Raw genomic sequence first — 25,435 nt, forward strand, 5'->3', positions numbered from 1 at the left:
TTGTGCTGCAGTGGAAAATATTACTGAAACTGCAGGGTTTTCCCTGGATTTGAGACAAAGGTGGCAAAGTTTGGAGAATGTGCATGGTGTGGCATACACAGTCCCCTTTGGAGTGTTGTGCGCTTAAGTGAAAAAAATCACGATTTAACAGATGAAAGTGTCCATAGGGATTCAGATTTTCTTCTGTGATAGAACAAAAAAATGAAAAATAAAGGTTGTGACAGACGACGGTGTTGATTTTGTAGGCCTGGGACAATATGCTTATCTCCGGATTTGATACTATCACGATGATTAGGTGTCGATTCTCAATTCAAAAATGATTCACCATTGAATGAATAGAAAAGGGGGCACTATTTTAGGTCTCTTGCTCCAGTATACTGTGTGCCAAACCATTCACTGATGTCCTTATTCCACCGAAATACAATATGAAACAGAACTGTCAGAGAAGATAAATTGTCAGGGGCCTTTTTATTTTAAAAAATTAACTGCATTAATGAATAAATTATTTAATTTGAACTCATCTTACAGTCTCCTGTCTGTATGAGAATAACAAACTGAGGGGGAGGTGGAGTGGTCCACTGCGTTGTTATTAATGTCATGTCTCCAGCAGTGGAGAGCAGCCTCTCTGCTGCGCTGTTAGCTCTGGGGAAAGCCATTGCTGTCCAACACGCTGAACGGGTGCAGGGTTTTTGAGGTGAAACATACTGAGCACAGAGTTATTTTCTTCACCTCAGAGTTGGTTTAAGTTGTTTAATGCTGCGATGTGTGTTGGTCAGCTGCTCTCGTTTGTTACTGCTGGAGTTTGCTGCTTCACTAACGTTAGTCTCTCAGTGATGGCATAGATATTCACAATATACTTCATGTTGTTCTCGCAGAGGTAATTATTTAGTCATTAAATCAAAACATGCTTGCAACCGCTGCCAGAAGTGGTACTAAATAAAGATCTGTTTGAGAGCCTGGTTAGTTGCTTAGGGATACCTCAGTATTGTTTGGGTTACTGTAGTGTACACTGCAGTTTCATGTCTTAAATGAAGATTATCTATGAGTCTATTATTGCCATTTCCAAAGGATGTAATGACAATAATAGACTCATACATGAGTCTATTCCTGTTTGTGGGTTTGTGTTTGTGTAAATAAGCATGTATGTAGTATTTTTCTTGTTGCTTTAAACTATAATTATGCTTTGTGTGCATTGTATTGTGAGGCTAATGGGAATTCTTCAGTTGAAATTGATCTAATACTGTTTGATAATTGAGTGTCATTCTGCTGTCAGTATACCGGCATAGAACTCAGCCATTCACCTGCCTTGTGTACCTTTAGGTCCCCTGAAGAGTAAAATGCATAGGACACAACAAAGGGATTTCAGTTCCTGTTCAATCAATTTTAATACATGTAATTTTCTTGGGCACAACAGAAAATGTGGAATGCGCCTGTGAGTATATGAGAAACACTGTTTACTTGAGCTGGAGTACTGAGGTTGTACCCTTAAGTTTAATAAATCAACTCAAGTTAATGGGATATCTGTTTCAAAATGTCTGTACAATATAAATCTCAAGTACACCAAAGTCTCAGGTATCCACCAATATACACAGTAGATCCCAAATGTCCCATTTTCACTAGGATTTTGTAAATAAATGGCTTTCAGAAATCTTCTTTAGCCTGCCCCAGGTTGTTTGGCACAATGTTTTCCCCTTTTTTGCCATTTCTTTTCAAAAAACTAATTTTCATTAGATTAAGGGTAACCATACACTTATAGGTGATTGTTTTCTGCTCTGAGAATATTTTTTACTTAATTTTACAGTAATTTTTCACTGCTATCTGTTGTCTTTGCTTTATTCTGTAGGAAAATGAATGCCTTTTCAGTGTGGCCTGTCCTGATCAGACCACAGGAAAGCATTGGTTGTCGCAGAGCTTTCATCTTTTGCCTGTCTGTATTCCCATGATGCTCTACATTCCAGCACCCATCCTTTACTGTACAAAATGACAGTGCAAACAGCTAAAGAATTGTTTTACCACACATTTGACATCACTCATGTCTTTCTGACCATCAGTCCTTGTTGTTTCTGCTTATTCCCGTCTTTGCATACATATTTGTCGTTGGTTTTGAAATGAATCACGGTTTTCTCTTGACGTGCGCTCACACACCTTGCATGTACATGGCATGTGTTTAGCTTAATGTTGCTCCGTACTGCTTTTGTAGAGGTGAATATTCATGTGGGCTAATGTGCTGACTAAATAGGCCCCTAGAATACATTATGTACCCGTACAAATAACAGATGGCAGCATACATTATCTTCATTACTTTACTGTGGCCGGCAGATGGCTAGAGGAAACATATTGCATCTATCAGCATTAATATCACCAGTGTGAATCAGCATGGTCAGACTGGACCACCTCTACTACAGCTCGCCACTCACTTGCTGGCTTCTCCCATACAAACCACGCTCTGTGTTTACAAAGTTTGATAAGGTTAGGGTACTTAATGAACCACAGCTTTGGAGAGACATATGACATGGTTTACAATAGCATGTACCTGCATACCCCTTACCTACTCCTAATTTGAAACTGCAAATCCTACCTAAGTTCCCATTTTAGTTTAAACAACGTGTGTTTTGTTGAACGTTTACGTTTAGATGTCGGAGATGCCAGCGTAGATGTCGGACGGCAGAGCAACTGTGGAAAGTTCAGTTCAGTTCAAAGACCTTTTAACTGAACTAAACAACATGATTAAAGATGCAAGGGCTTCTTATTTTTCCAACCTTATCTCCACCAGTAAATACAACCCCAAAGACCTGTTTGACACTATTAACAGCATCATCACTTTGGCACTTCTGGATGTGCCTGTCTGGTCAAATAAGGACTGCAAATTCCATGCTCAAAAATGCACCTGAGTGTATTGGGCCATGCCTGGTTTCTATTATAAACAGCTCCCTGCAATCTGGTTGTGTCCCAGCTTACTTCAAACATGCAGTTGTTCGGCCCCTCCTGAAAAAACAAACCCAAACAGTCCCAATATATAACAGGCCTACATTCAAGCTGCCTTTTATTTCTAAAATTTTAGAGAAAGTTGTTGCCAAACAGCTCACTGCTGTCTTGACTGCACACAACATTTTTGATAAATTCTAATCAGGTTTCCATCAGAAGCATTCCACCGAAATTGCTCTTCTCAAAGTTTCCAACGACATAATGATGTCTTCTGATGTGGGTGCGTGCTCCGTTTTAGTGACACTTTTTGACACTGTGGATCACAGACTAATGATTGAAAGGCTCAGGCGTGTGGGTGTCTCAGGGAGTGCCCTGGACTGGTTCTCCTCCTAACTCGCAGATAGGAGTTTTTCTGTCTCTCTTGGTCCTTACACGTCCGAAACTGCTTCTATTTCCTGTTGTGTGCTGCAAGGTTCAGTTTTGGGTTCTATTCTCTTTGCTTTATATATGCTCCCCCTAGGTCAGGTTATCAGCAAATTTAGTGATGTTTCCTATCACTGTTACGCTGACGATATTCAGCCCTATGTATCTTTTAATCCCGATAACCCTGATAAACTGTCTGTCCTGCACAACTGTCTGACTGCCATTAAGGACTGGATGTCAAACAACTTCCTACAGCTTAATACTGACAAGACAGGTTCTCATTATTGCTTCTGACAGTATAGCTCCCAAGGTAGCAAAGAGTATTGGGTCCCTTTCATCAGCTGTTCGGTCTAACCTAAGAAATATTGGTGTCATATTTGACCAGGCTATGCATTTTTATCAGCATATTAAATCATTGACCCATAAATGTTTTTTCCATTTACGAAATATCTCAAAACTCAAGTCCATCGTATCACAACCGGAACTCGAAATGATCATTCATGCTTTCATATCATCCCGTCTGGACTATTGTAATTCCATCTTCACTTGTCTCAGCAAAGCATCTCTGAACCATCTACAACTGGTCCAAAATGCTGCTGCAAGGCTGTTAACCAGGTCTTATTTTAAGTTCTTTGCATTGGCTTCCCATCCGTTTTAGGATTCATTTTAAGGTTCTTGTTATTACATATAGAGCCCTGCATGTACAGGCACCTGAATAAATCATTGATTTTATCCATCCCTACATCGCCAGTAGGTCACTTAGGTCATCCAACGAGAACCTACTGGCTGTCCCTCGCTCTTGGCTCAAAACTAAAGGTGATCGTGCCTTTGCAATTGTGACTCCAACACTATGGAACTCTCTTCTTGTACAGATACGGTCAGCAGTCTCTATAGAAGCTTTTAAAGAAGAAGATCCATCTTTTTAAATCGGATTTCGTGTCATGATCATTTGTTCATGTGTTTCTTCTTGAGGTACCTTGCTGCCTGTGTTTTTGTTTTTTATATTAATTTTAACTTGTGGCATATGTTTTTATTGTACGTATGTTATTATGGTCTTATTTTTAACTTCTATTCTTGTGAAGCGCTTTGTGAGTTTAATTTTTGTGAAAGGTTCTATACTAAATAAACTTATTATTATTATTATTATTATTATTATTATTTATTATTAAAAAGCTAGTTGGTTGACATTAAAACCCCTTTGAATCTTTTTAAGAGGTCACAAAATTAAGCAATGTCTACTTGTGACCCCTCATCGCAGGTTATGGCCTTGTGAGTTGAGTTGTGAGTGTAACACTAACTCAGAAAAAATAAAGATTTTTTTAATATATATTTTATGTAGGTCAGGAACCACTGCTTTAAAAGACAGAGTTAAGAGTTACTACAAAATTAATACTGCTACCCCATTTATATATATATATATATATATATATATATATATATATATATATATGCAATGAAATGTTCTGAGATTCAACAGTTATTACTTTACCCCACTTTAAAGTGATGTTTTTATTTTATATATTTATATATGTCTGCTACATCTGGCCCCTTTATGCGTGCAGAGAAGTAACTGCTATTGTAGGTAATCACACTAGCTCCCCCGTCAACTTGTATGAAGTAAACAACTATTCTAGATGTTAGCGTTAGCTGCCTTGTCAGTCTGTATTACTTTCATAAAGGACACATGTAGATGTTAGTCTCAGTATGTATGTTGCTGCTGTGTGGGTGACTGTTGGGGGTGTTTTTGTCTGCATGTAGTTGTGTGTTTGTGTTTCAGTTCCTGTCAGTCCATCTTTCCAAGGAACTGCCACGTCACAGTCTCCTCTTTTCTTTCTCACCTCTCCCTCACCTGTGTGTGTGTGTGTGTCATACGTAAGTGTTTATCTGTACTGTGTTTCTAAGTGCCACATGGATGCTATTCTAGGCATTAAGGTCCGTTACCCTGCCAGCTTAGATTACTGTCAACCTTATATCCTACTGTGTGTGTTAGTTGTGGTGTATGTTTAGGTATTGTGTGTGTGTGTGTGTGTGTGTGTGTGCGCAAGTGCTTGTGTGCACATGCACGTGTTTCCATACTCACAGAATAGTGTCCATGTTCTCCCAGTCCAAAATTAATTTTGCATGCTTTTGTGAAACCTTTCTTACTCCTCGCCTTCCCATTTTCCTTCTCCCTCTTCTGTCCCTCAGTCTAGTCTGTTTTCTTCTAGGTTTTGTCTGTACAGTCTGTACCTCACTAACTCAAACACTTCTCTTAGTATTCCTTTGGCCACCTGTTTCTGCTCTTAGCCTCTTAATCTACAGATGCACACCAGACTTGACTGATTATTAGTATTTCCTCTATCATGACTCCATCACTCCCTCCTCTCCTCTTCTCCTCTTTAATCTGTTTAACTCCACTTTTAATAGGCAGCCTGACAGGTGATTGCAATCACTTAAAAAACTGGCTTAATTAGCAAAGCTGTTTTTCCTCCCTCTCAACACATTTGCACATGTGAGCATGTAAACACACTTGTGTACAGTACATAACTACATCACACAGCACACCGCATTGTACTTCTGAGTGGCAAATCGTTCACTCAACTTCCACTTCTGATCGTAACAGCAAACCTATTACAAAACTGATTGTGTCAGTGAGGGTTCTTTTCTTTCTGCTCCATGGTTCAAGAGTCCATTAACAGTTAAAGCCACAGCACTATATTGGCTTTGGACTCAAATGTGTGCACAGGCTTACTGGCCTAAAGTACATTTTTTTGCACACCGCCCTCCAGTGTTTAATTGTCTGTAAATGGTCCAAAATGTAATGTGTTTGGTAGTGCTACCTTGCAGGCATTTTCCGTCTTGATGCATTAGCATCTGTCCAAAATGCCTCATAGTCAACTTTTTCCAGATTGAATTGTTTTTAAGGTTACACTTGCTGAGCTTGTAGCATATGTTCTTTTATGATTACAGCGGCTATTGTTTGTCTCTAACTAGTTCATGGTTCAATTTTAATCCTGTTTGAATGTAGCTGCATAATTTATAACCTCTTTGCCAGATGTTAAGTATAAATAAACACAACTTATTTAAGTCTGTAACACAAATGTGAAAAATATTGTAGATGGTTCTTTATATTTTCCATAAACACTTTACATACAGCAAATCCTCAAGTCTCACCCATCCTGATCTGTGAGGCTTCACTCTCTGTGTTAACGTGAACTTAAACAACAAAGGTCAGAAAGACATCAGAGACAGAGAGAAAATATTTAATGAAGGCATAATGATGTTACAGAGGCAGCATGTTTAATAATTTAGATGGAGTCATTCTTAATAGATCCTCACAACCTCTATCATTAATTCTGCCAGATAAACTGCTGCTTGAAATTATAAACCTTAAGCTGCTAAGAAAGCTCTTTGTTTATTAAAATTATTCTTCCACTTAATCTTGGTGTAATACTGAAGTATTATTTTCCTGTAATTTATGTTTTTGTCATCCAAATTATTTATTTGAGGTATTTCTTCTGTAAGCTTTAGTTTGTTTGACACTAAATATAAAGAAACAATGAAAATACTGTTAATAATAATCCCCTTTCAACATGGACTTTTTCATCTTATTTTTTACAATTGCGAGTCACAAGGGATATAACTTGGATTTTTTGACAAGACTTAATTGCTTTGATAACCGAACACAGTAAATCCAAGTAAACCAAAGTGAGACATGTTAAAACGATTGTTCCCAGTGAACAAAACCAGTAAGACTATTGATCTAGTATGCATTGCAGTCCGAAGAGACCACTAAACAGCATTTTCCAGCAGGGTTATTTATCAACGAATGCCTTTGTCCTCCTTCTCTGCCTGCTTTCTCTGTCCCTGCCCGCATCCATCGATTCAACTTTTATGTGCAGTTTGGTAAAGTTTAACTTTTGATGTTCTGTTTCAGAGTTGAGCTCCGAGAACCTGCGCACCTGCTTTCAGATCGTTAACGCCTACATATATTTGTCTGCAACAGAGTTCCTGCAGGTGAGATGTACACACAGATACAAACGTACTATATGTCAAGTGATAAACGTGTATATAAAGAATCAAAAACACAAAATATATAACCTTCACACATATGCATTTGTTTATTTACAGAACTATGCAGAATCATTGTGTCGATCCTTCTGTGATCTGCTTAAAGACATCACAAATGAGGGACAGGTTCAAGTGCTCAAGGTACTGTCACTCTTAACACAAACATATTACTTATTACTTCTGATTATTTCTCTGGGTTTGTTTTTTTCATCTTCCCATCTTAAGTTCCACCACAGTCTGTGTTTGTTTTTGCCTTTGCGGCCTAATAAAGAGTATGTGCACTGGAAATAGCATAAAATGCTGATCACACTGACACAAACATAGATAAACAGAGAGAGAGAGAGAGAGAGAGATGGTGCAGACAGTGATGCTTGTGAATGAATTAAAGCTGCAAACAACGATGAACGGGCCCTCACGCCTCCATGCATGTCCGGCCACGACGCAATCGAAGGTTTTCTGTCACGGGCATGTAGATGTCTTCAGACCCGGGCTGTTTTCAGACAGTGCAAAAGGAGATAAACCTCACTTCCTTTGTCCACTGTTTTGCCTGCTGCTGGGGCTGCTTTGCTGAAATTTCGCACAGAGCGCTATTCAGCCAGTTTGCATCACTGATGGAATATTGTTGCGTAGACGTGTTCAGGCCGGGACTCTTATCAAATATGTAAAGTTTGGTGCAGACTGGAGCATGTACAATAAAGTTCTAGCAACTTCCTTTATCACGGTGAAGCATCAAAACTCAACGGTGCGAGGATGAGAATTTTCTGCAGGGTGAGACATGTCTGTCTTGCTCACACCTGTGGCATCAAAATTATGCAAGTTTTGGGCCCATTCACTTGAATTTCAATTATTAAACAAAACTCTTGATGAGTTTGTGTGTAAAACAAATTAATTTCCTAATTTTATCAAGTTTATTTTTAGAAAAGTAAAGACTTTTAACCCACATGACCTGGTCAAAGTTTTATTGAAATGTGTACTGTCAAGTGTGTAGAGATAATAAGTGTGTATAAGAGTGTGAGCGAACCGCTAGGTGCTCGGGCCCTAATAAAGGAAAAACTGCAGTACAGAGCTACAAATTTTAGTTTTGATTTTATTTTTCTGCAGCACTTTATCACTAAACTGTCACTCTCTCTCAATGAGCTCCATTCAACCCCCACACCCATCCCCCCCCTCCTATTCTCTCTCTCTCCCTCTCAGTTGGAGAGGAGAATGTCACTCTTCTTGTGAAATATCCTCATAAATCCCATGACTTTGGCCAAATCCTACATTGAAAATCACATTTCTTTGCAGGAAATTTCATCGGGAATCCATTGTTACAGGTTTCAAAGTGGTCAGACTTACACTTTAGACATCAGAACCATTTGTTTGACACAAAGTCCATGCCTAGAGATTGCCTCCCCATTGGTTTACATTGTAAGGTGTGATGTGGCACTACAACTTTCAGGGCTTACAATATCTAAACCGTTTGAGTTATTACAAAGTTTTTAATAACTTTTGTTCAGCACAGTGTAATAAGACATGTATTAAAGTTTGAAGCCGATACCATTAACACCCTAGGAAGAGAGAAAAAATAATGGACAAAGGAAGTGATGTTTATCTCCTTCTTGAACTGTCTGAAAACAGCCCGGGTCTGAAAACATCTACATGCCCGTCACAGAAGCCCTTTGATTGCGCCGCGGCCCGACGTGCGCAGAGGCGTGAGGGCCCGTTCAACGCTGCTTGCAGCTTTAATATTATATATTATAATGCAAAAGGAGCCTCGATATTCTCACAGCAAATTAATTATTTGAGATGTGTAACAGAGGCTTCCTCAAACAGCCGATTGCTTATCACTGTCTGGCCAGCTACCTTTATATCTGATCATCAAAATAAAGGATTTGGGAGAGAGTCATACAAGGCTGCTTACTCAACAGTGTAATTAACCAAATGGTAAGCGTGCCTTGTTAAGTCAGAATTAAACTCTTTAAACTCATGTATGTAAATGAGTTTTATCACAATTTTGAATTTTGAGTTGAGTTTGGTCTATACAATGGCAGCAAATAGTGAAAAATGGCTGTTATAATTTTTTCAGAGTCAAAAGTGATGTTTTCTGATTATGTTTTATTGTGTATGATCAATAGTAAAAAAAACAAAGATTTTCAGTTCACTGTCATGTTTGACAAAAAAAGCATTTCATTATCACATGATAAGCTGAAATCAGCAAATTTTTTGCATTTTTGCTTTAAAATGACTAAAACGTTAAATGTATTATCAAATTAGTTGCAGATTAATTTTCTGTGGATTGACTCATCGGCTAGTCGACTAATAGTTGCAGCTCTAGGCGATATGATAGTGGTGACATGATGGGATTAAATAGGCAAGGCCATCCGTTCTAAAGGATGATTTCTCGTCTTGGGTTTCACTCAGATTTGCAGAATGTGTGTGCACATCAGTATGTGCACATACGTATGTCTGTATGTGTCATCTTATTGTGATATTTGATGTATGTGATAGTTGTGCTGCTTGAGAAGCTTAATATATGCAGAAAGGCCATGAAACGTTAAAGCTTTAGCTTAGTAAAGCTCTGTGGCATTACTGCACATCTGGCTCCTTCTAATCCTTTGTTCTGAGGAAAAGAAAAGCCAGCAGACAACAAACCTGTCAACCTATACACAAGAGCAGCTCACCACACATGGGCACCCTGAGAACAGCAGGATCAGAGTAATCAGCGTGTGTTTCTTTGAAAAGTTCATTTGCATGCACACTTTGATAAACTGACATGGGAATGTCACTGTCTGTCTCTGTGTTTTGTATGGTCTCTTACCTTTGAAGTAATTGCTTCCATTTGAGGCTTAGATGGATAAACGCCATTTGTTAATATTACAGTGTCGTAGCAACTGTGTTGGTTTGATCATGATTTATTTTATGTTCTAATCATGGCAGCCTAATGAGGGTGGAATGATTACTGCTTTGGATCCAGGCCCCGTCCTTTCAGATTAGCTTTCTGTGCCCGAGTTTGGTCATTATACAGACACATTCGCAGTACAAGGTGAATGCACATAACTGTAATTATCGATGTCACAAGACAGAAAATCAGCAGTACTGTGGCTTCTCTGGACTAGGGGTGAAAACTGTCACTCAAGCTTTTAGAAAATTCTTGTCATCGCTCCCTTGCTGGCTTGTTTTCTACAACATATGAGGTACCAGTCAGTTTTCAGGAAAGAAAAGCAAGTACATGTATTATCATAATCAAATACCATTTAAACACAGATCTCATATTCAGGTTGTGGCTACTGATTTTATACATTAATTTTGCTTGGAAGTTTGTAGTGCCCTTGCTAGTGATCAAAATTATTATATTGGACTTGAAACATAGGTTGAAACACCTTAAGAGATTTCACCATCTGCAAATACTAAATCAAATATTAGTGTTGTTGAGATGCCAATATAATGCTAATGAATTCTATCTCCTGAATTCTCTCAACTCCCCTGCATATGGCACATCTCCCAACACTCTTTGCTGTTATTGCTAACAGTGGAACACCGTATGTCAGCTGTCTTTATGCATATGCACACAAAGGTACCTTAGGGTTTAGATTAGGCTTGTTGGCTATTAATTTGGAGTGACTTTTCCTTGAGGGGAACACTGAGGTAACCTGACGCGCCAGATGGTTTCTTACACAGAACCATCTGAGAAGTCGTCCCTGGCAACTGTTTGGAAAAGGGCAGGAACTTTCAAAAAAATGCTTGACGGGGATGGATGAACCATCCATCTTACATCTTATCACCGTCTTACCTTGCGAGGCAGCTTGATTCGCGAGATCATGTGAGAATCCCCATAGAATACTGACTGGTTCGATGGTTCAGACACAAGCGCATATCTTGAAGCCTGACAAGAAGGATTCTTGTGTGATCTCGTGATGTCGTGATCTTGCGAATTCAGCTCTCTCGCAAGGTAATCACTGAGGTGAATACCACTTTGTGTCAGTCACTTTATCTTTTTTTCTGAAATTTGCCTTTTGTCATATTATGGCCTTGCTTTTTGTTGCTCTACTTAAACTTTTAATTTTTGAGTTCAAGTATTCTCTTTATTTCAACTTTAATTTCTCACACAGCTCATTCAAACTTCTTAGGAAACTAAAACTTAAGGGACTAACCTTGCTTGACTCATACTGCAGGTCAGACCCTCAATTAAAGAAAGGATTTTCTGCACTCTTCTACTATCTCTCAGAAAAGACGCTCCCAATAACTCCCTTTTACCTCCTACACTTTACTCTGTCTTTACATTATCCTGTGTCCCCTTACTGTCTCTCTTTTTGCACACTTCGTTTTTTGCTCCCTTTCTTTCTGGAGCCCTTTGTGTTCTTTTTCGGTTTCTCCTTGCTAATGTTCCCCCACCTCCCTCTCTGTCTAAGTCTTGTTCCTCATCCTCCCTCTCACTGTGTCTTTGCAGGTGGTAGAGATAGCTTTAAAGGTTAGCCCCATACTAGGAGCCCACATGTTCCAGCCCCTGCTGCCAGCTGTCTTCAGAGGTATTGTGGACGGTGAGGTGAGTTTTACCTTTACATCTTGGAGCTCTGGACGGGGATTATGTAAAAGTACAAACCTGTAAAGATATCAAATCTGTTATTTGTGGTGGATTTTCACTCACTTCACATCTTCTTTTAGTGAACGTTCTGATATTTAACCTTGTTCACGTGTGTTCTTTCAGTTTGTCCTTTTCTGTCACATAAAAGTATTTCGTATGGAGACTATATAGTGGCATTTATTGATCATTCAGCTCAATTAAAGGTCATATGCTGCCTTTCCAGGATTGTGCTGTGTCAGTGGGCCTATCTTCTTCCCCCTTATCACACTTAATGACCTGTGATTTATGTAAAAGCATTTGTGTGTGCTTGTGTATGTTCTGCATCCGCTGCTGAGGTTCTGTATTCACAGTTTCTTTGCTCGTTTGTTGTTGTGTACAGAGATACCCCGTGGTGATGTCAACTTACCTAGGCATTATGGGCCGCGTCCTGCTCCAGAACTCCAGTTTCTTCTCTTCTCTGCTCACTCAGATGGCCTCTGAGTGCAGCCAGGAGGTGAGATTCAATGTCTACCCTTCATTTTTGTCTCCTCAGCACAATCGCTTTGAATGTCTGTTAGGGACATAACTGCAAAGTGCATGTTAAAAGGGAATCATACTGAACGAGGCTGAAAGTAATGAGCCACGGAATTGCAAATGGTAACATTTTCAAGCCCCAAAGTTTTAAGATCAACCCCCTTTACTTTAAAACTCTGTGAAATTGTTGTTTTTGCCAGAACCAGAGCAAAATTAATTTTGCCCTCTGTTGACATTGCTGCCTTAAACAAATTAAATGAAAAAATAAATGAAAGGCCTCGAAAAGGCTGTTTGAGAAATCACAGAGTTGTTACTCCACCATGCTGAGCTTCTCTTTTGACGATAAAGAACAAGGCAGGGAGGTAAATGAGGCAGAACAACAAGGGAAGGTGAGTTTTACTGACTCCTATTACAATAGCAAAACCATATTCTTATACATAAACAAAATAAATCAGTAATTCAGTAGGTGTCATATACTGTCATCGCATTTTCTGTATTTTATTGCTGCTCTTTTGTTATCCCACTGTTTCATTCTTTATATTAAACCCTCCTCTCTTCCATTTCTCTCTTCATCATTCTCTTTCCTCATCAGGTGGACCAGTTGTTGGGCAGTGTGATAGAGATGTGGGTAGACCGCATGGACAACATCACTCAACCTGAAAGGAGGAAGCTGTCGTCACTGGCTCTGCTTTCCCTCTTACCATCTGACAACAGGTGAGATTCATGTATGTGCCGATGAGGTTTTGAGCTGGTGAGAAGTGGACGGCCTCCACCTCGTTAGCCCAGCTGACAGAGGCACATAAGGGGAAAACGAAGAGGCATTCTGTACTTGACAAATCTTTATTCAGGTCCTGCTTATCTTTATAGACTATAGCTAGTGGAATTTCTCAGGAAGGTCTGAAATCTTGAATGGGTTGTCACAAGGGATGCAACTAATGATTATTGTCATTATGGATTAATATGCTGTTTATTTTCTCGATTCCTGATCGCTATTTTCCAGAGCTGAAGGTGACGCCAGTAAATGTTTTGTTTGCAAGCAATGGTCTAGAACTCAAAGATAATCAGCTTACTATCAGTTTACTGTTATTATAAGTTCACTGTCAGACAACAAAAAGCAGCAAATTCTCTCATTTGAGAGGCTTAGACCATCAAATTTGCTTAAAAATTACTTAAACCATTAATCAGTCATCGAAGCACTTGTCATCGTCCTCAAGTTATGGTTGCAGCTTTATTATGATAAAGATAACTTTGATTTTTACCCCAAGCAATAATATACAGCAACATCAACAACTTAATCACTGTCTCCATATCACCATATGGATGTCAGTAATACCTGACAGCTTCACAGCACACATGCATATCCACATATGCAATACAGGGATACATAAAGTGTGGGGTTTCCAGGCATACTGGTTAACAGGAGGTGGAAAGTGACAGTGAGGGAGACAATTTGATCTACTACAGAGTGTGGAGCACATGTAGATACATGAACGGCCATACACACACATCCCCATAGAAACACTTTATATGAGTTTATATTCTGTCTCTTGCTGAGATGCCACGCTCTATAGTTGAGCATATGAATATCAGGCTATACAAAGGGCACAAGACATCTGTCTGTGCTTGCTTACACCTACCTCCCTGTGTTGAATTTGTGCATCACTTTGTGCTCGTGTATTAATGTGTGGGATCACAAGTTGTTGAGTATGGTGGATTGTTGTGCTGAGAGGCAACACCGTCTGTGCCAACATGTCCTCAGTATGCCAGTCATGGTGCCAACATGTACAAACACAAACAAACCAATCCCTCTTAGATAAAAACTTTTGATGTAGGCTGTTGACTCTACTGCTTGGAAGTTTCTGCCAGAGTAGTTGCATTCTCTAACAGATGTTCAAGATAAAGCACTCTTTTTTATATCCGAAGGTGAAAATAACCAGAGAACCTTTGGCATTCGTGGAGGAGGATAATAATTTGTGCAGAGTCTTACGCGATGTCAAAAAAATTGATTGTACTCCCCACATTTGTTTTCTGATAGTAAAAAACCGATTTACCAAAAATCCAACAATATTTTATACTTGAGAGAGGTGGAATGAGTTTGCTGTGTGAAATAAGGTTGTTCTCTTGCCTGAGTCATTACATATTAGGCTGTTTTCTAAAGTTAAGTGTGACAGATGCACAGGAAGCTGAGTACCAAATGTTAAAAAAAAAAAAATGTTCTGCTCTTCTTCACTTGCCATCAAATAAGTTTTTTTCATTCAATTTTCCAAAGTGAAACTTCTCTTGAAGTGCTTCAAAGAAGTCACTGTGGGATTTAATGCATGTTTTTATCAAGATTAGGAAGCTGACTTTTCTGCCATCCAGATATGATAATCACAGACAGGCATGAATTCCTTTGTTACACCCACCATCCTGGGTTGGCATCAGCAATTGAATATGACAGTCTTGGCTGGTTGGTGCTGCATGACAAATCAACTTTTCAAACATAAAATCACAGCTAAAATCGGAAAAGGTCCACATCTTGTCCATAGCTGCCTGCAATACATCGAATTATCTTCTGTGTTTTGTAAGAGATTCACAAAGTATCTCACTTAAGCTGAGATAGTGGGAAACCTAAATCATCAGTTTCTCTGGTATCGAACATTGAAATGACTTGCTGATAGTTTTTTTTAATTAATAGGACAAATAAAATAAAACGTGCTATTTAGAAATTAATAATCACAAAAAATTGAACTTTTACAAAGTTTTCCTACTTCTGTTATTCATGATTATAGTGCTAATTGCTACTAAATGCCATCACATGAACTGGGCAGAATAGTGAATGAGAGGAGCGATGATTTAGCACCACAAATTAGCTGTTACGTGTAGTAGACGGGAGATAAGAGCTTGTTAAAGCACAATGTTGCCTAAATATGTGATTAAATGCGGCTGCCTGATAAGTATGGCCAGTCACTTGATAATCTATTATTACTGCCATTTTTGTACCGAACATACACTTTTGTGTGAGTGGGATGTTTGCTATCAGTTTCTGGAATGTGCCTTATCAGTGGTTTCTACCAATGTCATTGGAAAAACATCAGGAAGGTTATCAGGAAGTCAGAATATCAAATGGGAATCACTGACCGTAAGTAGACCAGTAGAGAATTTGTATCGTATGAATTTGATGCATAAAAGTATTTCTCACATCACAGAATGACAAAGAGCTTTTCTTGTTTCCAAATTTTACCCTGTTAGGTAGGTATTAAATATATATACCTATTTATTTTTGATTTCTAAAAGAGAAAATCCAGTATTACATACTCAGTTTAACTGGGAATTTGCTTCAAGGCATAAAGTAAAGAGGCACGTCTAGAGGGCTGTGAAGCAGTTTCATGGATGTGATACATCGGAAAGGGTTCAGTGAAGCAATCCTTATTACTTTGCAATATATCATGGAACAGTATCATGCAGAGATGCTGTCATTGTTTATCACTTAAGATGAACTGTGATAGACAGTGTTTTTTTTTTTAGTTTTTTCACTTTTTCATTTGAACAGATTTGTTTTTATTGAATCTGTCAACCACTGTTTTGTTTGTGTATGATAGGTTCCACTCCTTACATGCACCAATGCCCCTTTTGTCCTTTTTGATTAGCTGCACTTTGGAAAGGCTGATATCCAAGTCGACTAACTTTTGTGTAATATGATTTTCAGTCAGTCTAAGTTTCATATTGTATTTAACATGCATAGCCATGAGGTCATTTTCATGGAAGACTGCCTACTTATTAGAACCTTCCATTCAGCTTATTTTTTTCAGTATCAGTTCATCATCACTGACAGTTTGTTTTTCACTGGCCTCTGTTAAGAAATGTCAATACTAAACAAGAACAGGGACCTTATTTAATCAGTATGCATATTTTTATTGCCTAGATCTGCTGTGCTCACATTTGCTCTAATCATGATTATAACAGTGTCTCCCCTAAGTTGTGTCTCCCCAGAGACTGAATACTTTCTCATCTGAGTTTTGATTGGTTTTGACTGCTTTGTTGACTTGTGCATTTGTTTGGAAATGAAGCTCTGGGACCATGAATATTGGCTATAATTAAACAAAGTCATGCAGCCCATATGTATGGTGTTGAAGCACACTTGGCCGTAGTTTGTATACATGTGTATAAAAAGCATGCATTTTTCTGTGTATGTGCCTCATTTTCACATTATGCAGTTCTCAGGAATTAATTGGTAATTGTTTGTCCGTAAGGGTCATTTCTCATTACTGTTATAAGGATATTGCCTTATAGAATTAGTAGCTGTGGTATGAATTGCAATCCCAATGAGTTTCAGCTTGTTGATGCATAAGCTGTAGCAAAATTGATGAACTTTCACACCATCTTTAGAACTGGCATGAGATCTGCACTCGCCACTTTCAACACCAAAGCATTTGGGCTATTCGGGGTCTACTTTAATGATTCAAAATCAGTGACGCTCAACAGCATCAAATGTAATCGGTCATGCTTATTTGAAATCCATTTGCAACCAGCTCCGCAATCATTTTGCGATAACAAACTGTGCGGCAGACCCTCACACAGGTTAAAAAAAAACAAAAAAAAAACTTTTCTGTATGCACGTCAGCCTTCACAGGTCACTGTCTCCTGCCTCTCTGCAACCTCATTTTGTGTATGGAGGGAGGACAACACTGAGACAGTTCTGATGAGGACTTAGTCACTGAGACTAGTTTGTCTTTGCACAAAGTCTGTCAGCTTTCAGATCATGTTTCCATTTACATTGATTTGAATGGCAGGCACGAGCCAGCAGCACTAGTCAACTGTTACAAAGTAATCACTGGAGAGGTGTTGGGTTGGATAGAATTAGAATTGACAGACATGTTTAAATGTGTGATAAGGGATCTTTAATACTACGCCTGCATCCAGTTGTTACCGTGGTTGGCAGTTTGAGCCCATTAATAGATAATTGGGGACAGAGGTGTTCAGTGATGTCTTTTACACTCCCAGAATATTTGTAGTGGAATTTTACTACTACCTTGAAATTCACCTTCTTTTAAGTTAATCAAAAATTGTCTATTTATATACGTGTGTGTGTGTGCGCTTTCACATTATTCCAGTCTCAATGGCAATATTTACGAACCTGTTCTTACTTCAGTGGTGTAGATGGAAAAGATCCCCACAGATAAGAAATAGAGACAGATCTATACAGTATTTACAGGCTGACTATGTGTCTGTTATGCACTGATTTTTCCATTTTTTGTCAGACTTCATGCTCAGTGAACTTTACGCAGCATTGCCTGGGGTCTAGCTAGCCAAGTACTTGAACTGACAGAACTGTTGATGCATCAGTGCCCATACCCACACACACTCAGTCTTTGTATTCTTTTCCCTCCCTGCTTTTTATTCCTATTGACATGGGAAAACCCACTTTCATCCCAGTGCTTTCAAAGAATAACTCAAATAATTCATCAATGGCTGCTGCTTGTCTCCAAGCATGGGCGGTGGGTGTTGTGAGCCGGCATATTTTAAAGATCTTAGGTTCAGCAAGCAGGCAAGCTGTGGCCCTACAATGCCTCTTCTCTTGAAGAATCACCATACAGTATTTACAACGGCAAAATTAGAGATCCAATGACTTATAGATTTTTATTTTTCACACTTGAATGTTTGCTTTGTGACAAAAACCGCATTTACACCTGGAAAATTACCCTTATGTGTTAGAGCAGCGCAATTTGCTAATGTTTTTGTTTTGGATCATGAAAATATAGTAATGTCTTTGCTGCTCTGTTCCTTATGTGATGGTTTGAGATACTTTTTGATTGCCCTTTGTCTTCCTTTCTCTGTGAACTCTGGTCAAATGTTCCTCCGAGTGTACACGCAGGAAATAGAAATACGAATGTTAATTTCAAAAGCCAAAGGTGAAATGTTGAGAGTAAGATAAATAAAAACTGCAAAGTCTGGACATGCGTGCTATGATGTGAGTTGATGGATGGCATAAATCACTTTTTCTCTGGACGGCCATATGTTTTTTTTTTTTGACAGCCACTCCATCACTTTCAGTGTTTCCAGGGTTTAACATTGACAGTGGCTCTCTGTTGTGATGTTGCTCTTGATGACTCTTTGCTTCATTGGACAAGAACCCATCTCTCTTTGAGTAATGACCCCATGTTGTCTGTGTGTTATCAGTGTGATCCAGGACAAGTTCTGTGGCATCATCAACATCTGTGTTGAAGCGCTGCATGACGTGATGACAGAAGAGCCCGAAACAGGCACCTTCAAAGAGTAAGTGTGCTTTTTTTTTCCTCTCAATCTCTAAGGAGGAGTAGAAAACAAAGAAAAAAATGCAGTTATTCTTTTCACAAGTGACTGAACTTAGTAATTTCGACAAAGCTCATGCATGATGATTGAAGACAGTAGAAGTATTTTTTTTTAAATTGTTTTAAGCAGTGCAACAGCAGATGTGTTGTTTGAAGCTTCACCTCATCAAAAACAAACCTGAAGAAAGATTTTAAATGAATGAGATAAAAGCAAGGTCATGGATCATGACTGAACGAGCTGAAGGAGGGTGAGTGGCAGTGTTTGGACAGCAACGGCCTGTTAAATGGCCAAGAAAACACCAGCCCACTACGGGAGGAGACACTATGGTCAGCCACCCTTTGACTCTGAATCTGCTCTAGCCCTAGCACTCTCCCCTCTGGCTGGAGCATAGCACTCATTTCGTAGATGTTAACCTACATACAGGCACTGCTTTTCTCTGCTGTCAGAATGCTCAGCACCCTCGTAAGATGTGCCAGGGTTTAATGTACTGAAAACTTGGGTAGAAAGGTTAGTGTAAATGTTTCTGTATTTGATGTGTGGAATTGTTTTGTTTCCCTGATGCATTTCATATCAAACCAAAATATTTGTGGATGCAAGCTTCCTCTGAGCTTTATTCACTGTTTGTAAATGCAATCAACTGAGACAGACTGTGCTGAGTATTGTAGTCTTCCTGCCTGTATTCAGGATTTAAGTGAAGTTTCAAAAAAACAGACTTCCCTTTCATTCTTCTGCTGTTATAAGTAGTTTGAAATTGTTCTTGCGTGGTGTGGGATATGAATGAAAGTCCTCGCTGCCATGCATAAATTCAGCAAAATGAAATGCCAATTGGCAGAGCCAATCCAGCATTCTCCAAGGTTATTGTTGTCACTTGATTATTTAAAAAAAAAAGATTAAAAGTTTGAATTTGTTTGTACTGTACTGCACTGTATGCAATCCACATGTTACTTTGGATTACATCATCGCAAAAATTTGTAAAACCTAATAAATGAAAAATAGACTGAGTTAAATTGCAATTGCAGTTTATCAAAGTTGAAACTCTGCAGAAGATTTATAAGAGGAATTTTGAAATGCGGCCATACTTGGCAGAGCATTGGGTTTCTCTTGGTCACACATGCTACCACATTTGTTTGTTAAATGCATTGTTACTCGGATTGTAGTTACTAAGCAGTATTTCTTAAAATATTTCCGATACTTTCTGCACTTACTTAGTTTTATTAAGTTGTTTTTTTAGATTGAATTCCATTTGTTAGAGTTCAGGTATATTTTAGTTAGAATTTCTGATCACAAGTAATGAAATGCCACATGTTAAAGTGAAGATATGTGACATTCAAGACCACACTACCTTATCTCTACTCACAGCAAGGATTAAGTTACAAGAACAAAGGAAATGAAAGACTATACACAGACTTTTGACTGAGCACATACCGAAGGTTTCTCTTGTAATTCTCTCTGCATGCAGATGAAGCAATATGAATACCAGGCAGAGCTGTGTGCTAAAGTGCCAGAGGTTTCAGCCTTTGTGTGTGTGTGTTTGCATACTGCATACTTCTACAGCGCAGGTTTATGTGTGGTTATCAATACTGAGTTGAATATTATTGTGTTTGCAGCTGCATGCTGATGAGCCATTTTGAAGAGCCCAAGCTGAGTGATGACGAGGAGCCACCAACTGAGCAGGACAAGAGGAAGAAACTGGTGAGTCAAACAGAACACACACACATAATAACACAATTGCAATCACTAAAACCTTTTTTCTCTTGTTCTGTTCTCATTTTAGATTTTAAACAAATAGCTTCAATAATGTCATGCTTTATGTTCATTTTAGTGAAGTGTCCTTCTCTCCGTCCTCTGATCACAAAAATCGTCCTCTCCCCTGTTGATATCCTTTATGCTTCACTGGCACTGGTACTAAAAATATAAAAACACTCAACAAAAATGAACCCCATAATTTAGAGCCCAGAAAATTATGCATTGCTCCAGTAAGCGGAGAGGGAGGTTGTCACTTCTCTCACTCGTTAGTCAGGTACCAATTCAGAGCCACCTCTTATCAACTTCAATAGCTGCTACAGCTTCTCATGCAGAGCACCACATAATCACTTTTAAGTACAACCCCCACATATGTAAACACCGACACAGATAGTGAAAGCTGTCCAGCGGCTGTCCGGCTGAGCTGAGCCGCATTTAGTGTCTCAGACAGCAGGGAGAGCGGCGGCTCATCTCCGCCTCCTCCACAGGCTGATTCAGACAGGAAAACCTGCTGTTAGTCATTTCTTGATTTCAGTCACATATATATATCATTATATAGCTTTTCAGTTATAACTGAAATCAAGAATACAGTCACTGATGACTGACAGCAAGTTTTCCTGCCTGACAATTTCTCGACCCTCCTCCCTGACGACCTGTGAACTTGCACAAGGTCGTGAACGATGATTGTTCGGGGTCATACTTGTAATGTTGCCAGTCTCCCAACTAAGACACAGCAAGAATTCATGGCACTAATCTGACATGGTGAATCGTGAAAGACAAAAATATCATGTTGTTGAGTACGTATAAATGGCCCTTAGCTGGGAGATATATACCAATTAAACAGCGCAGTGATGCAGTATGCATGAGCATGCATGCTGTATGAAGAGGCATTCCTCTGCTACTCTGTCACATTGTGGAAGCTCAGAAATTTTAACACGTATCACTTTGTAAAAATATTTGTTTCATTATGATGTCGGTGCCTGCGTGTGTGGTGTTCTCCAAATGACTGCCCGAGCAAAACGTTATTTACGTACAAATTTAATTTCATTGCTTTTTGAATGATGAAATACATGTTTATTGTTTATTTTCTAATATGACTTTATGTGACTTTCTCTTTGTGAGTGTTTGCGTTTGCTGGGCAGTATCCCAGTGCACCCTGACTTTTTGCTCCAGGGAATAGAACAGAGACATGAAAGTCGCACCCCTCTTTGCTTCTTAAAGCGTGTGTTTGGGGGTGTGCATGTGTGCAAGTGATGGGTGTGCCCATGTGAGAAATTTCTTTAGTTTGAGAAGAAAGTTAATGAGGAAAGAGACCAGTGACATTCTTGAACATTTATTGACTCCAGTTTGGCAGGTGTACACATAACTGTTTAAAAGCATTCATGTGCATAATAATGTGTATAATTGAGCTAGTCTGAAATAGCAGGTGAGAGACAGGGGATATTGTTTGTTCTAGCATTTATCTCATAAGGATTCATCTCAAACTATCACGTTTGTGCATCAGTGCCTCACTTAAGAAATTATTCAGACAATTGACAGACAGTGCACTATCTGTGATAAATCAAACAACACAACATGTAATTTTGGCTAAAATGTAAAGCAATCCCATCCATATTGCATAATACTGTATTTTAGATGTACTTGCAACTTGAGTTTAGATGACTTTCAGTAGAAGCTGCCATGCCAGGCAGCAGGTACAAGCGGGGGGTACTGACTCTGAAAGCTGGCACTCGGGATGTGAAATGTCATCTCTCTGGGGATGAAGGAGCTGAAGGTAGTGGGGGTGGTGGAGCAATATCAAAAAGATATAGTTGGGCTCACCTCAATGCACAGCACTGGTCTTAGAATCAAACTCTTGGATGGAGACTGGACTCTCTCCCTCCTCCTTCTGTGGACAGATGTGTGGATGGTCACGATTCCCTGACTGAGAAGTGCTTATGAATGATAAAGCATGCTCTAGAGTCACTTGCTAGATGAATATTAAAGTTACTTTGAGTTAAGACAAACATCTATTATGCTATTTGTTTGAGAAATACAGTGTCCTTCTGAAGCTCTATATGCGTATAGACAGTCTACACAAGTGTACAAGTTTTCCCCAGGAAAAAAGACAAGAAAACTGAAATCTCTATATGTGTACTCACAAATTGTCCATTCAGTAGATTACCCACCCTGACTAGCGTCCCCTTGCTTTCTGGTATTCCACCTCCCTCCTCCTTTCCTTTCATCTGTCCTTATCTTACTTATTTACTTTTTACCTCTGCAGCCTCCCCTCATCAAACAGTCTCATCACAGGCTCTCTGCCTGTAGGTGATATTTGTATGATTGTGCTGTTTTGTCTCATTGAATTAGATTAGCTGCTTCCTTGCAGGCAGCTGCAATCCTGCATAAGGGATGAATAGAGTGGAAGAAAGGAGAAATTACTTAAATCACTGGTTCTCCTATATGGTTCTATCCACTCTGTCACTTGTATACAGTTCCTGCAATGGCTCTTTTTATGTTAGTGTTGTTGGCTTTGTATGTGTTTTTTTTCCCCCTTGTATGATGTCTTGGACCTTTTCCCCACTGGTACTTTTTCTGGCTTCTCTCATGAGACACCTGTACCAGATACTTTGCTTTTAAGATGGCAGTGACTGTACTGCAATTTATAACACTGTGGCAAACCATTTGTTCTTTTTTATAGACTGAAACATGGATGTTTCCAGGGCAAAGCTCTTTAAAGACTGTGACTTTCAAAGTTGCAAATAGAGCTTATTGCATATTCATGTGCTTTGTAGTCAGAAACTAGAAAATGGAACCTGGAAACTCTTGCTGACTTTGTTAGAAACTAAGTGGTCTCTTAAAGTTGTTTCTCGCTGCATAGGCAGAAATAAAAAGGAGCAATTTACATTTGTAATTAATATTTTATCTCTGTTTACTGGCTAAAAGGTGTTTTGTGTGATGCCTCAAAGTTAAACAATGAGCGAATGTTACTTCTTAGGTCATGTAAACTTCACTTTCCCATTTGTAGCGAATATTTTATCGGGTCATTCAGACATAAACAAACTGTAATTTAAATATTTACAATAGGATTATAGTTTTTACTTGAGCTGGTAAGCGGGGCTCATGTTGTTTTTTCTCAGGCTGTTGGATCAACAACAATTTTAGCTGAGAGCCTTTGGTTAGAGCTTAAGACTCAAATCTGTCAAAATCTCATACAGCGCTTGTAATTCAAAGTAAACTCTAGTTAAAACTTCTTCTTGTACATTAGTGTTGCACTAGACATTCATTTTATCAAAAAAAATTAGCCTGACAGTTAAAATTGACATAAGCTTTATTTATTGATGACACGTTAACATTGTCCACTTCTGGTAATGGTGACAAACTACCAGTGACTTACATGTGACTGCATTAAAGCTAATGATGCCTGACATCCACTAAATGAAACTGGCAGCCCTGTACTAAAGCTGTTTAGCTAATGTTAGCTCCGCAGATTGAAGCCTACACATTTAGTGCTCACATACGGTACTATATGTGAGGAAAGATGATATGGGTTTCGAATATTCGAGAGAAAACTGTCTGTAGGACACCCTAAAGTAGAAGTCACATGTCATTTATTTTGGATAACAGCCATGGCCAAGATTGGAATCAAGCAGAGCTATACAACAATGCATAACACTGACACAGCATTGATTTGGCTCAAACTTCTGGGCGAGTTTCACTTCACCTTCCCTAATAATACAGGATGAAGTGAAAAACATGATTTTTGTTGTCCCTAATTAATCTGCTCAAAAGTCTTTGAAGGGGAGAGTATTCCCTATAAATTGCATGCGTGTGAATGTGTGCGTTCATGTATGTTTTCCATATGTGTCCAAGTTTGGCGTTATCAGGCACATAGAGTTGACCTTTTTATCTACTTTTCAAGTTTCCAAACTTTTGCTTAAATCAGTGCAGCACTCATGGGCTACGTTTTAACAAGTTTGGCTCTTAAAGTGGTTTATTGTCCAATATGAAATGCACCCCTGATCATTTATAATCTAAGTGAAACCTCTGAATCAAACCAAAGCTGTTATCAAGGGTCTTATAAAATATTATTTAGAGGGCAAAATATCCTTTTGGTTCCATGCCCAGCAGTGCTGAAGTCATTTAACTGTTTTCTCTGGTGCAGATAATGGTAGAAAAAAGGAATGGCTGTAAAAAGCCTATTGAATTTAGAGGTGTTAGTCACTCTCTCTCTCCAGATCATAATATGGGATGTGTGTTCCTCTGTGTGCGTACATGCATGTATAATCGCCTCTGTTGTCTCTTCAACAATGTGTAGAGATTGAATTTTAAGAAATGACGAACCCTTTTAATAATACATACAATATTTTATTAATACATCTTAACTATTATTTACCGTATGTAGGTCATTCAGGGACACTGCATGGAAAGTGTGGTTTGTGTGTTCAGCTGTTTGGGCCATGGCATGAAACATGCAAAAATTATTCTTCCTCCAAGCTACGTTCATAGTTTTTTTGAACATAAATAATAATTCTAACTGGGCCATAACAAGTAATGTTCTTTGAAATGCTGAGACTCAAAATTACCAGCTTCCAGAACTAAAACTAATGAATTATTCATTCCTAAAATCTGAATGGAATAAGTGTTACTGACCTAGACTGAAATTACAATGAAATTCCCAACGTAACACCATGTTCCTGTATTCACTTCCACTCCTCTACTACACCTCCCGACATTCCCAACCAAAATGGACAGATTATTGTGTCTATGTGTGTCTGTGGAAGAGACTGATATTGTCAGACATGAAAACTAGTACCTGGTCTGTCACTGCACACTTGTACCAAATAAACATACACTTGTCTTTAATATCTCAAAAATTGGAATGAGAGAAAACAGAGAAAGTCTGAATAGTCCACCTTCATATATTTGGATTTGGTTTATCTTGAG

At 38.8% G+C, this 25,435-nt stretch overlaps 1 protein-coding gene across 1 annotated transcript in view; it reads left to right on the plus strand.

The window, feature by feature from the left end:
- The window catches only part of ipo11 (importin 11), a 126,384-nt gene that overhangs the window by 80,413 nt on the left and 20,536 nt on the right, over positions 1–25,435 (plus strand). The window contains exons 23-29 of the mRNA XM_067612685.1: positions 7,265–7,344; positions 7,459–7,539; positions 11,828–11,923; positions 12,342–12,455; positions 13,068–13,189; positions 18,635–18,730; positions 20,374–20,458. Coding sequence (XP_067468786.1) covers positions 7,265–7,344; positions 7,459–7,539; positions 11,828–11,923; positions 12,342–12,455; positions 13,068–13,189; positions 18,635–18,730; positions 20,374–20,458 — 674 coding nt within the window. The remainder of the gene's footprint in view (positions 1–7,264; positions 7,345–7,458; positions 7,540–11,827; positions 11,924–12,341; positions 12,456–13,067; positions 13,190–18,634; positions 18,731–20,373; positions 20,459–25,435) is intronic.

Source organism: Thunnus thynnus, chromosome 2 (genome assembly GCF_963924715.1).
Source record: "Thunnus thynnus chromosome 2, fThuThy2.1, whole genome shotgun sequence".
Taxonomy (NCBI): Eukaryota; Metazoa; Chordata; class Actinopteri; order Scombriformes; family Scombridae; genus Thunnus; species Thunnus thynnus.